The 12,653-nt window shown below is 39.3% G+C and overlaps 1 protein-coding gene across 3 annotated transcripts in view; it reads left to right on the top strand.

The window, feature by feature from the left end:
* CEP152 (centrosomal protein 152) overlaps window positions 1-12,653 on the top strand; it is a 126,919-nt gene that overhangs the window by 82,316 nt on the left and 31,950 nt on the right. For all 3 annotated transcript variants that reach the window (XM_029575131.1, XM_029575130.1, XM_029575129.1), the window contains one exon: window positions 5,273-5,548. In XM_029575131.1, coding sequence (XP_029430991.1) covers window positions 5,273-5,548 — 276 coding nt within the window. The remainder of the gene's footprint in view (window positions 1-5,272; window positions 5,549-12,653) is intronic.

The raw sequence follows: 12,653 nt of genomic DNA, 5'->3' as shown, positions 1-12,653 counted from the left end.
TAATTGTCCTAAGGGACTGTTAGCGGAGCAGAGTCCAGTGATTCTGCTGTTTAAAAAAAAAAAAAATTAAAAGAAAAGAATCTGCAGGGTTAAGTTGAATAGTGTTTGTAGGATGCCATTCATCTTAACCGTGTGTGTGTGTGTGCATGTGTGTGTAGCAAATCCTTCTCAAAGTGCTTCACTCAAAGCTAATGTCAACAGACATCAAAGGACACAAAACAAAGGAGAAGCACAGTTTATATATACACAAATATACTGATCCCTAAGGGAAAAAGCGCTACAAAAATAGTTGTAAAAACAAGACTCTGACTTTATTGAAAAAATATTTAGAATAGTGTATGACTGACAGTAATATTAACAGTAATAGTGTTTATTCTTTATATAAAATTTGAATTTAATACATACAATCAAAAACCTTCTTAGAAACATTACAAAAAATATTGAAAATGCAAAAATACAGAAAACTTACATAAAAGACGCACACATACTGCACTCATACTCCAACAATATTGGAATTAATATATATTCATTGAACAAGTCAACTGACATAAAAAAAAAAAAAAAAAAAAGCTAGATAAACTTGATTACATTTCAGTGCTTTTAATCCTAAAACCCAATGTTGAAATTCAAACTTGAAGAACCCTGACAAGGATCCTCGTTTCACCCGAAAGGCTTCTTCAGGGGGAGTTTTAACATAGACCAATATAAGACTGTAATCTGTAATCATATATAAGAAATTTTGGTGTGGTTCAGCAAAAGAAGCATATGTGTATATATGTATAATATAGTAAAGATTTACCTGTAGAGCTTGGAAAAATATTATCTGTGTTGAAACACTACACTGATTTGAAATTCCTGAAGATATGAATGGTGAGAGTCTTTCTAAAATCAAAAGAATGTTTTGAAAGATTTATATCTGCTACTAAATTAAAAAAAAAATGCATGAACACAAAAGGAAAAGTAAAACTATCCTTCCAATGATGTGCTTATTAGGAAAAAAAAATCTTCATCTGCCAAAAGCAGCTTTCGTATGTGTGACTCAGATACCTATAAATCTAAAAATGAATCATAAACACTGATGAGAAATATTTAAAATAAATTTATATAGTTAGAATATCACTTAGTAACCCCAGAAATTTTATTTTTCATATTACCTAATGTCTACACGAACAACACTAAGTTTGATGCAGCAAGAGCTCAGCATTTAGTTGACTCAGCTTTTATATAGTCATCTGAGGCTTTAGCAAAGTGTTTCACTCAAAACTAATGTCAGCAGACATCCAAGGACACAAAACAAAAGAGAATCAAAGTATAAGAAAAGAAAATAAATAGCCACAACAAAACTGAAGCACTTTGAAGAAAACTTCTGCGCGTCTTACCTTGCCTTCCTCCCTGACAACTGCTGCAGCGGGAACTAAAACAGAGGTGCGCAAAGCGCTGATTCAGTCATCTATTTATATTCCCAAGCGCCTATGCACATGTCACATATGGCCATAGGTTCGATTGCACTCAGACCCTTCTTAATTTAAACGTCCAAAAAGATCAAAAAACTGTAATCAAGGGCAAACCACTCGGATACAGACTTACGGATAGATTTTAGTGTTATAATGTGTGTGTGTGTGTGTGTGTGTGTGTGTGTGTGTGTATATATATATACACAACCAAGAATTTGCTTATTTGCTAAGCAAGTGATTAGAAATGAAATTTTCCATTCAGGCCGATACAGTAAAGTTCGCGGGAGAGTGGGCAAGCACCTGCTCTCCTGGCGCACACACAGGCCAGTGTCCTGTGCATGCGATACAGTAAAACAAAATATTTAAATTAGGGCCCGCGGTAAAAAAAAAAAAAAAAGGTGCTAGGGACACTAGCGCGTCCCTAGCGCCTCTTTTTAGACAGGAGCGACGGCTGTCAGCGGGTTTGACAGCCAACGCTCAATTTTGCTGGCGTTGGTTCTCAAACCCGCTGACAGCCACGGGTTCGGAAACCGGACGCCGGCAAAATTGAGTGTCCGGTTTTCAAGCCGCGGGCCTATTTTAATTTTTTTGACTATTTTCAACTTTTGGGACCTCCGACTTAATATCGCCATGATATTAAGGCAGAGGGTGCACAGAAAAGCAGTAAAAACTGCTTTTCTGTGCACTTCCCCGGCGCCGGCAGAAATTAACGCCTACCTTTGGGTAGGCGCTAATTTCTGAAAGTAAAATGTGCGACTTGGCTGCACATTTTACTTACTGTATCGTGCAGGAGTAACTAATAGGGCCATCAACATGCATTTGCATGTAGCGGGCGCTATTAGGTTGGGGGGGGGGGGGGTTTGGACGCGCGTTTCTGTACTGTACTGTATCGGCCCGATTGTTCCTTCATCCAACAATTCTCAACTAATATTAGCTGCCCAGCAGCACAATGGTTCCAGATTGGGTATATGACGTTTTTTAACATTCTGAGTGCACACAATCTAGAAATAAATAAAATAAATACTTTTACTACACAGTCATTTTTGCGCAAGCATTCAAAGCAGTTAAGTCCACTGCAATGTAAATGACCTAAGTTACATTGTTATTGTTTGTGCATCAATCTTGGCATTGACACAAAGCATACTAGAAGCCACATCTAAAGTACTAAACCTGTGTGTTTGTATGTATACAATTTTAGTACTTTAGATGTGGCTTCTTGTTTGCTTTGTGTCAATGCCAAGATTGATGTACAAACAATAACAATGTAACTTTAGCAGTGGAGTTAATTCTTTTCAATGCATGCTCATAAATGACTGTATAGTAAAAGCATTTATTTTAATTCAAGACTGCATAATTAACCAACACGCAGGATAACTTTTTCAAACAAATGCACAACAGTGCTATTTAAGCATGTATATGGTCTCAAACAGATATACACAAGCATTTTGTAACCCATGCATATGATAAATGTGCATATCTTTATCCTGTAACAATGTACATTTGTAGACATATGCACAAATATATGCAATGCAATGCATTGAAACAACATATATCAATACATTGAGCACACATACTTTTCCTACCTATTTAAAAAATATGCACGCATATATTTTATGCAGATAAAGTAAAGTAAGACTTATTTGTGTAATTTGACTACTTTTAAAACATGCATGCGTAAATTAAATTAACCAGTTTACCAATTCACCCACTAATTTGTCCACGAAGGTCAACAAGATCTTTCTGGTTCTTCAACCTGAATTCCCTCTAGTTCACTCAAACCTCCCACTCAGTCAGTACTACACAATAAACTTGTTTAATATCACTTACGCCAGATAATTAACAGATGCAAATATAAGCCAGTAAGTTGGCAAATATATGTGCGGGTCTTTTAAAATAGCAACTTCCACGCGCAAGTGTTAGCCCCGTTCTGGATTGCCCCTAGACTGCCCTTTTTCTTCAGTGCAAATATGTGCGCATGAAAGTGAAAATATGCATGCATTTTCGACTTTTTATAAAATTTGGAATACACAAGTAAAGGCTACTTATGTAGCCTTTATGTGTAAAGTTTTTTTTGAAATTCACTCCATAAGAGTTTACAAAAAAGCATGCATAAAAGTGAGCAAATTATAAATTTTAAATATATAAATAAAAAGCTATAATGCAGGACATCTACCACCCATCAGTCAGAACTGACAAAAAGAACTGTAGCAAATTACTCGAAGCCTGTAAGAAATTGCAGCGAAAACTAAATATACTGTTTTATGTAATAAAGCAATTCAGGGCAGCAGGCCTATACTGTTTTACATGGAATGTAATAAATCGCAGAACAGATGACTTCCCCCCACTGTTTTCAATTTTAGGACCATACTTGGCAGAACATTTCTAGTGGAAGGATAACTATCCGTTTTTCTCCACTAACTCCTTTATGGGATAATCCACGTTTCTCAGAACATTTTACTCAAACCAATTTCCAATGCTTGTATGGGCATGGCTTTCAATATTCTGGAGAGTTATTTAAAGAGGGGAGATTTCTCTCCATCCAAGAACTTATAGCTAAATTGGGAGGGATTGATATCCCAATATTTAGGTATTTACAACTTTGGGGAATTTTGAACGCAGGTCAGTTTGCATCTACATTCAGTAGAAAGATCTTACCCTTTGAGAGTTTTCTCCTTGGGAAGGTAATTATTAGAGGATTGATCTTTAAAATTTATCAGATTCTTATTTGTGAAGAAGCTGACCCAGTAGCAAGTTGTAAGGATCTTTGGATCAAAGATTTAGGAAGGGAGGTTGATGAGGAGGAATGTGAGCACATAATATGGAGAGTCATTCGGAGGAACTCTAGGTGTATGCTTGCTAAAGAGAATGGCTACAAAATGTTTTAGTGTTGGTACTTAAATCTGGTGCAGTTGCATAGAATGAATTTGAGTGCCTCAGACAGATGCTGGAGGAATTGTGGGGAAATGAATCCTTTTTTCATAAGTGGAGGACTTACCCCTTGATCTCGGTATTTTGGAAGGAAGTTCTCTCATGGATTCGGAGGCAACGGGGATACAATTGCCATTTGATCCGGGAATGATATTACTAAGGTCTTCTATTACCAGGTATTACTTCTTCTTGTCAGGGGGCATTCCTTTAGTGATACATCTGCTTGTTGTGGCGAGGTGTACAGTAGCTAGGTTTTGGAAGTTATCAGTTAAACCTTCTTTTGAAGAGTGGTTCCAAGCATGTTGGTCTGTATTTTCTATGGAAAATGCACATCTTCTGTGAGATACGGGCTACAATGTGCCTAGAATCTGGGATCCCTTTTTTGAAATTTGCTGGTAAAGAAGTGGGATCTTTTCCACTGTATCCAATGTTATCTAGAGCTGCCCTCTTGGGGTGGTGAGGGATTCTGATATATTATGTTATATATATATTTTTACCTTTCTTTGCTGAATGATGTAATTTATATTTGTGTTTTCGCTCCTGTTTAAATTCTTATTATATTGTCTTTCAATATTACAATAAAGCCTGCTTGAAACAAAAAAAAAAAATGTAAAAATTCTGGGGACTGGGCATGTTTGCCTTCTCCAGTGCAAACAAACCATACAAGGACAAAGAGAGTCTGTAAACCAAATCAGAAACTCATCACTTTTGGAGAAGGAGCAGTTGATAATAATGTAACACCTTCTGTACAAGTGGCTAGCAGCATTTTGGTTATGTGGCATATGTTTTGGCTACTTATCCTTCTCCTGTTTAACTTTCTGCTTGGCTTAGTTTATTCTTTCTTTGTGTAACTGTACTGCTTTTTTTTTGTTTGTTTGTTTGTTTTGCAGGTGACAGAACAAACCATCCAGGAAATAGAAAAGAACTGGCAGCATCGATTAGATAAAATTGCAGAAGAAATGAAAAAAAACCCAATTCAGCTAGAAGATTGTCAAGTCCAGACAGAATGGATGGGGAACCCAGTCGAGATATTAAGTGAGAGCAGTAGAGAGGTTGTAGAACAGCTAAACTTGAAACTTCGGGATGCTGTAGAAGAGAAGAAGAAAGCTGTCCGGGAGGCCTTGATGACCTTGGAGACTCAGCATTGTGAAAATATTGCTGTTCAGGTAAATGCTTAACTCTTATAGCATTTACTCTGAATGTATTTTTATGAATCTTATTACCCTGTGTTCTCTCTATTCAACCCTTCTAAAAGGCAAAGGTTCACTAATAAAATCAAGATTTTTTTAAGTGGTAGAGCAGAGTTCTAATACATTTATTGGTCTTGCTAGAAATTGGATAATTGGCAGTTTATGACACTCACAGAATTGAGGTGGTCCAGAGAAGGGCTACTAAAATGACACAGTGTCTTCACCAAAATCACTATGACGTAAGATTTGAAGACCTAAATATGTATACATTAGAGAAGGGAGGTATGTAAGGACTTCATTTTCAGTTTTTATTTTATTTTACTGGAAATTTCAATGTTATAACAAAAATAAATGTGTGGAAAAATGACTTTGTTATAACACACAGGATTAAAATCAGTGTAAAAATAAAATAAAAAAACTAGAAACGAAGGTCTGTAGAGATATAATAAAGACATTCAGATACCCCAGAGGTGTAAATAACATGCAAGAGGGCAATCTTTGATAATGTAAAGGAAGTTCCAGAACAAGAAGTTCCAGTGGGGGTAGACTTGGGCACATCTGAAGATATTTCTGTATGGAAATGGTGGCAGATGCATGGAACAGCTTCCAAATGGAGGCAGTAGAGACAGAATAGTTAACAGAATTCATGGGATAAGCACAGAGAAGCCCTGTTGGCAAAAAAGTGAAAGGGAAAATCAGAGATCAAGTGGGCTACCAGTCAGGTTTGAGCAGAAGTTTAGTCGTTTTTTAATGAATGTATTACTGCAGCCTGCTTAGAACGTTGGATAATTGTGGGCTATGCATGTTTAAAATAAATAAATAAATAAATGACATGCATCAGGAGGTAGATTGGGCAGAGTTAGTTGGGCCTTAGGGTCCTTATCTGCCACATCGTGTTCTGTTTCAGTGATTCTCTTTATTGGCCCAACATAAAAATGATGCAAAGATGATGAGCGTGTGCTTTTGAAACCATAAAGTTCCCTTTGTTTTAATTCCATTTTACTGGAAATTTTCAATGTCTGACATGATTTTGAAAGTCAGAATCACAAAATCTCATTCTGAAGATTCCAGATAGTATATTGCATTATTTGTGATACTCGTGAGTTTGGAAGAGTTGGCTTGTAGAATGAGCTCGAGAAGTTTAAAAAAAAAAAATGCTTCTGCTTTGTTTCCATTTGGTTAGTAATCTTTCAGCTCTGGGCCTGTTGTTGGTACTGGGGTGTTTAATATACATGCCTTTTATTTATTTATTTATTTATTAATTTTTTTAAAATTTAAAGTCCGCTAAAAACGAAACATTTTTTTCCATTACCTAGTTACATAACACAACATAGAATACTTCTCTGTATTGTTTTGCTGCTAACTGGCTTGAAATTTTTGATATAAAATTTCAAACCAGTTAGCAGCTGTAGGGAAAAAAGAAAAACTGAAGAATTTTTCATTTGGAAATGGGTGTCTGGATATCAGACAGCAAGCTAGAAGCTAGAATTTGAACATTGCCAGGTTGGTAATGTATTCATTTCAACTAAGCACATCTGATGTCTGTGGAATCAAATTCATTTCCATCATTTTTGAATACTTGTTTATTGGATTGGACAGGCAAGAAATTAAGGCCTGGATTCACCATTTTATCGCAGAATGGTGAATCCAGCGAAAGCGGGGGGGTGAAGGAGGGGGCGGGCCTGCGAAAGCCGGCAGCCATCGCACCGCTGCAGTTTTATCGCTACCGGCTTTCACACCCAATAGCGCCACCGTGAAAGGTGGTGCTATTGGGCGTGCTACTGGCGACGATAACGTGTCTTACCTTATTGCCGCCAGCAAAGACATCGCGGAGTCCATCCCGACTCCGCCCCTAGCAAGCTATCGCATGCGATAAGCCTTACAAAATGACCCCCAAGTCTAAGTAATAACTGAATTATCACTACCCCTGAAAAATGCAGTACTAATATGATTGTTAGACTTTGCACAACACATTAATAAAAACCAGTATTTTTCAAAAACAACATGATTAAATGACAGTCTTAAACGAAACTACATTTTGTTTTTGAACTTGGAAATTTAGACCTGTTTGCCTCATTTATTTATTTATTTAGACATTTTATATACCGTCGTTCCACATTTTATTTAAAAAATGATTACATAGGTAGCATTATGCTTTTTTTTTTTTTAATAGAATTTTTATGCCACCATGTAACTAGAATAAAAGATTTTGTGTTTTGAAATTTTGCTATGATTGTTATTTAAGGAAAAACCTGCATTAATCTGGGCAAAATGTCAGTTATGTGTCAGTACCTGTTACAGGTTCATTGTGTGTTTGCAGCAAGACACAAGGCTGACATCCTCTGGGCAGGTCCCCCAGCAAGATCTGCCACTTCAAGACCCAAAGCGGTATCCCCCATGCTCTTCCTCGACCCACTACCCAAAGCACACACATACTCGCTCACATTGAGTCAGTACAAAGTATATTCCAGAACAGCAGCGTTTTATTACATGCTCAGAATAAAGCAATATTTCAAAGGAATTACACACATACAGAGCTAAGGTAATAGTTATAATAATAAAGCAATGCCATACTTCCCTCTTTCTTGTAGCAAGAGCCCAGAAGAGCAGCATGGCTTTCTTGCTTCTAATTGTTCAGGTTTGCAAAACTCTGCCTCAATTATTCACCCTTTTACTTGCATTTGTGCATCTGAAAGTATGTTCTCAGAGACTGCATACAGTGCTCCAAAAACTCGTTTTTGTTTTTTTTTGTGATTTTGCACATCTGTTTACCTCTTCTTTACCAGTCACATGATGTGCATTAAAGGCCTAGCTTCTGAATGCATCTCTGGCCAGAGTAGTCAGACTTACGCTAAGTAATTCCATTATGATACCCAGGGAGGATAACTTAAAACAACTGCGCATGGTGGCATATATGCATATATGTGGCCGTATGTAGTTTTGCCATAGTATTTTATAACGTGCAGATCACAAAATACATGTATGTTCACCCCACAAGATACATGTGTATGTAGGCCTATGCGTGAATGCATGCAGTGCATTGAAACCATGTATTTCAATGCATCGAACATGCGCATTTTATCCACTTCTTAGTAATAAAGTAGGACTTACTCGCATAAGTCAGGATTTATATTGTGTAAATTGGTATATTTTAAAACATATGCATGTGAGTGAAATTGCTACTTTAAACAATTAGTCTACCAGTTTGCTCAATCCTTCTTTTTAAGTCATTGTGATCTTCCAGCTTGAACTCCCCCCAATTCACTCAGACCCTCCCACACAGTTAGTACTACACAATAAACATATGAAATATCACTTGCGTCAGATAATTAGCAGGTGTAAAAATGTGAGTAAGTTGGAAAATGTATGCGCGCAAGTGCCTTTTAAAATAGCAACTTATTTGCATAACTGTTTACCCCACCCAGGAACGTCCTTAGACCACCCCTTTTTTATGCATATATATGTGCGCAATGTGAAAATACCCTCACATTTCGGACTTTTGTAAAGTACAGAATGTGTGACTTGAGGCTACTTTTGAGCATATATGCTCACTTTTATGTGCATAACATTTTGAACATTCACCTTTTAATGCTTCAAGAAGATTTTTTTGTGCAGGTCACCCCTTTAACGTATCCAGTTTGTGATACTGTACATCCTGACAAGTCTATGTGCATGGAGATTACTTTCTGTATTCTGACTGAATGAAAAGTCAGATATTTACATACTTATCTTGATTTTCATGTAAGAGTCCTGTAAGACTCATTTCATGTATTTTAATTTTTTACTCATCTATTTCACTGTCCTGCTATATTTATATTATTCCTGATGTACACATTATAAGCCTGACTTACTGTAACACACTTTGAACTTTCCAGTTAGAAAAGTGTGATATAAATAAATGCTAGTGATGAAATATTTCACAGGAAGCATGTTTAAACATAGTTTATTCTTCTTGGTTTTGGAAGCTTCTTTATCCCAGGACAAGCAGGATGATAGTGCTCACATGTGGGTGACATCATCATATGGAGCCCTGGTACGGAAAATTTCTGTCAAAAGTTTCTAGAAACGTTTGGCTGGCACACTGAGCCTACTGAGCATGCCCAGCATGCCATGATATTCTCAGCCACAGGGGTCTCCCTTCAGTCTCTCTTTTCCGCCTTGCTGTAAGCATAGCAGATTAGGAGCTCTGGGAATTTTTCCCTCACTTTTTTCCTCAGGGAAGAAAATATTTTCAGTCACAAAATAATTGTCATCAGGTCTTCCTTCGACATAGTATCGGTGAGTACATTTTTGAATCATTTTTCGGTCGATTCCGGTCACCCTCACTAACTGTATCTGCCGGTCATTGACCGTTACATGGCCTAACTTTCTATCATGGCCTCCGGATTCAAGAAATGTCCAGATTGTAACCGGACTGTGTCGATTTCCGACCCCCACAATGTTTGTGTTTTGTGCCTGGGATCAGGCCATGATGTCTGGGCTTGTTCAACTTGTGCCCAGATGACACCAAAGGGTAGGCGTGCTCGATTGGACAAGATGGAGGAGTTGTTTAAGAAAACCCCATCATCATCGTCGACATCGTCTCCAAGGAGAATATCTCCCTCGGTCGCAAAACATTGAGGAGAAAAGAGGACCGGTGACAGTCTGTCACCGACTCCATCGGTGTCCTCCATAGGTCTTCCTCGGCATCGAAGGAGCATCAGGGTAAAAAGACGCCATCAACATCGTTCCACTGAACCATCGGATGGAACGGCACAACCATCGACATCGAAGGACATTGAGCCGATGCCCAAGCGAGTCCAGATACTGGAACCAACACGCCCTACCGTACCCGAGGAACCGAGGCGCTCTCCACGGGGCTCGGTGTTAGAGACTGTGCCACCATGCTCAGTCGTGGAAGTGCCAGCAGTGCCAGACTTACCTTCCCCAGTGATAGTGGACCCAGTCCCAGTTTCCAGGGAAGAGGTGACTACCATGGTCCAGCAGGCCATTGTCGAGGCTTTTTGAAACTTCCAGCCTCCTTCCGTACCACCGGTACCGACACTGACCCCGGCATCAACATCGGATACGTCGATATTTCAGCCTTTGCTGAACAAAATCGATGCCTTGATCGGTATATTTCCTCCACCGGCACCGACGACACTGGTACCTCCAATGCAACCATCGACTCCATCGATGCCGGTGCATCCACCGGTGATTCCTTCCGTTCCGATCCCAGGTTCATCGGAGGAAGATGACAGGGACTCGGATCCATCCCAGGGCCATCGGGCTGTCACCATCATCGAATTCCGGCAAAACCATCTATGCCAGTAAAAGATCCCTCGATGCCAATGCGTCCTGGTCCATCAGGTGATACCCGGCATCGGTTCCCATCGATGCCATCAAGACCCATCAATTCTCCATCGATGCCTTCATTACCTCCTATGTTGCCAAAGCAGATTCCATCAAAATCTGCTTTTAAGACAAAGCATCATCTACAACCAGCTGATCCTGAATCACCTTATCATTCTCGGTATATACTCCCTGGAAGGATGTGGATACCGATACGGAGTCAGAAGAATTACAGTCTGAGTCTTCTCCACCAGAAGAGAGAAGAAAGTCCCCTCCTGAAGACTTGTCCTTTACAAACTTCATTAAAGAAATGGCGGAGACAATTCCTTTCGAATTACTGACGGAGGAGGACACAAGACACAAGGCCCTAGAAGTCCTTCAATTCTTTGATGCACCAAAGGAGGTAATGGCAATACCAATCTATGAAGTCCTGTTAGAACTCCAGCAAAGGATGTGGGAACATCCATGTTCAGTACAAGCTGTAAATAGAAGAACAGATGCCACATACCTGGTGCAATATGCTCCGGGTTTCCAAAAGCCCCAACTGCCTCATCACTCTGTAGTCGTTGAATCGGCTCAGAAAAAAGCCAGGAAACAGAAGCCACACTCTTCTGTCCCACCAGGAAAAGAACAGAAGTTCTTAGATACCTTAGGAAGAAAGGTTTTTCAGGGATCCATGCTGGTATCTCGTATTGCGGCATACCAGCTTTATATGACACAATACAAAAGAAACTTGTGGAAGCAAGTTCAAGGTATTGCCGATGATCTACCTCAGCAACAACAACTGGCTTTGAACACACTAATTGCAAAGGGATTTGAATCTGGCAAACACGAGGTACGGGCAGCTTATTATTCTTTTGAAACATCTACTCGTCTATCAGCATCAGCAATTAATGCAAGGAGGTGGGCTTGGCTTAAGGCCTAGGACCTCAGACAAGAAGTCCAGGAAAGACTGGCAGATCTCCCTTGTACTGGAGAGAATCTCTTCGGAGAAAAGATTCAGGCTACCGTCTCTCAGTTAAACGATCACCACGAGACACTCTGCCAACTCTCCAAACTACCATCAGATCAGCCATCCTCCCTAAGAAAATCAACTAGAAGGGACACCAGGAGACCCTTCTATAGACCTAGAAGATATTATCCACCTGCTTCTTCAGCGCGTTCATACAGTCCACCTCAAAGGGGACGTGCACGCCAACCAAAACAGCAAAAAACCCAACCACCACCACCACAAACTGGTCCAGCAGCGGGTTTTTGAAGTCAATCAAGAGAACAGAGGTCTTTCCATCAACCCTATGCCCTATTTACAAATAGGAGGTTGACTCCATCATTTCAAACACCAGTGGAATCTTATTATGAAGGACCAGTGGGTATTAGCCATACTAAATCGGGGATACCGTTTAAAGTTCAAAACAATACCCCCGCATTCTCCACCCATTCCACTTTGGACAAGCATGGTCATCACACCTCAACTCCAAGTAGAACTCTCTACTTTGACTGCCAGGGCTATTGAACCAGTTCCCTGGTCTCAACAAGGAAAAGGGTTCTATTCCCTAATTCCAAAGAAAACAGGCGGCCTTCGCCCTATCTTAGACCTCCGCAATCTCAACAAATTTCTTCACAAAGAAAAAAATTTTGGATGGTATCTCTGGGAACCATCCTTCCATTGCTTCAATGGGAAGATTGGCTCTGTTCTCTAGATCTTCAAGACGCTTATGCACACATACCAATTTCCACACAACATCGCAAG

This window comes from Rhinatrema bivittatum, chromosome 13 (assembly GCF_901001135.1).
Source record: "Rhinatrema bivittatum chromosome 13, aRhiBiv1.1, whole genome shotgun sequence".
Lineage (NCBI taxonomy): Eukaryota > Metazoa > Chordata > Amphibia > Gymnophiona > Rhinatrematidae > Rhinatrema > Rhinatrema bivittatum.
Note: the sequence above shows the minus strand (reverse complement) of the source record. Positions and strands in the feature narration are given on the sequence as shown.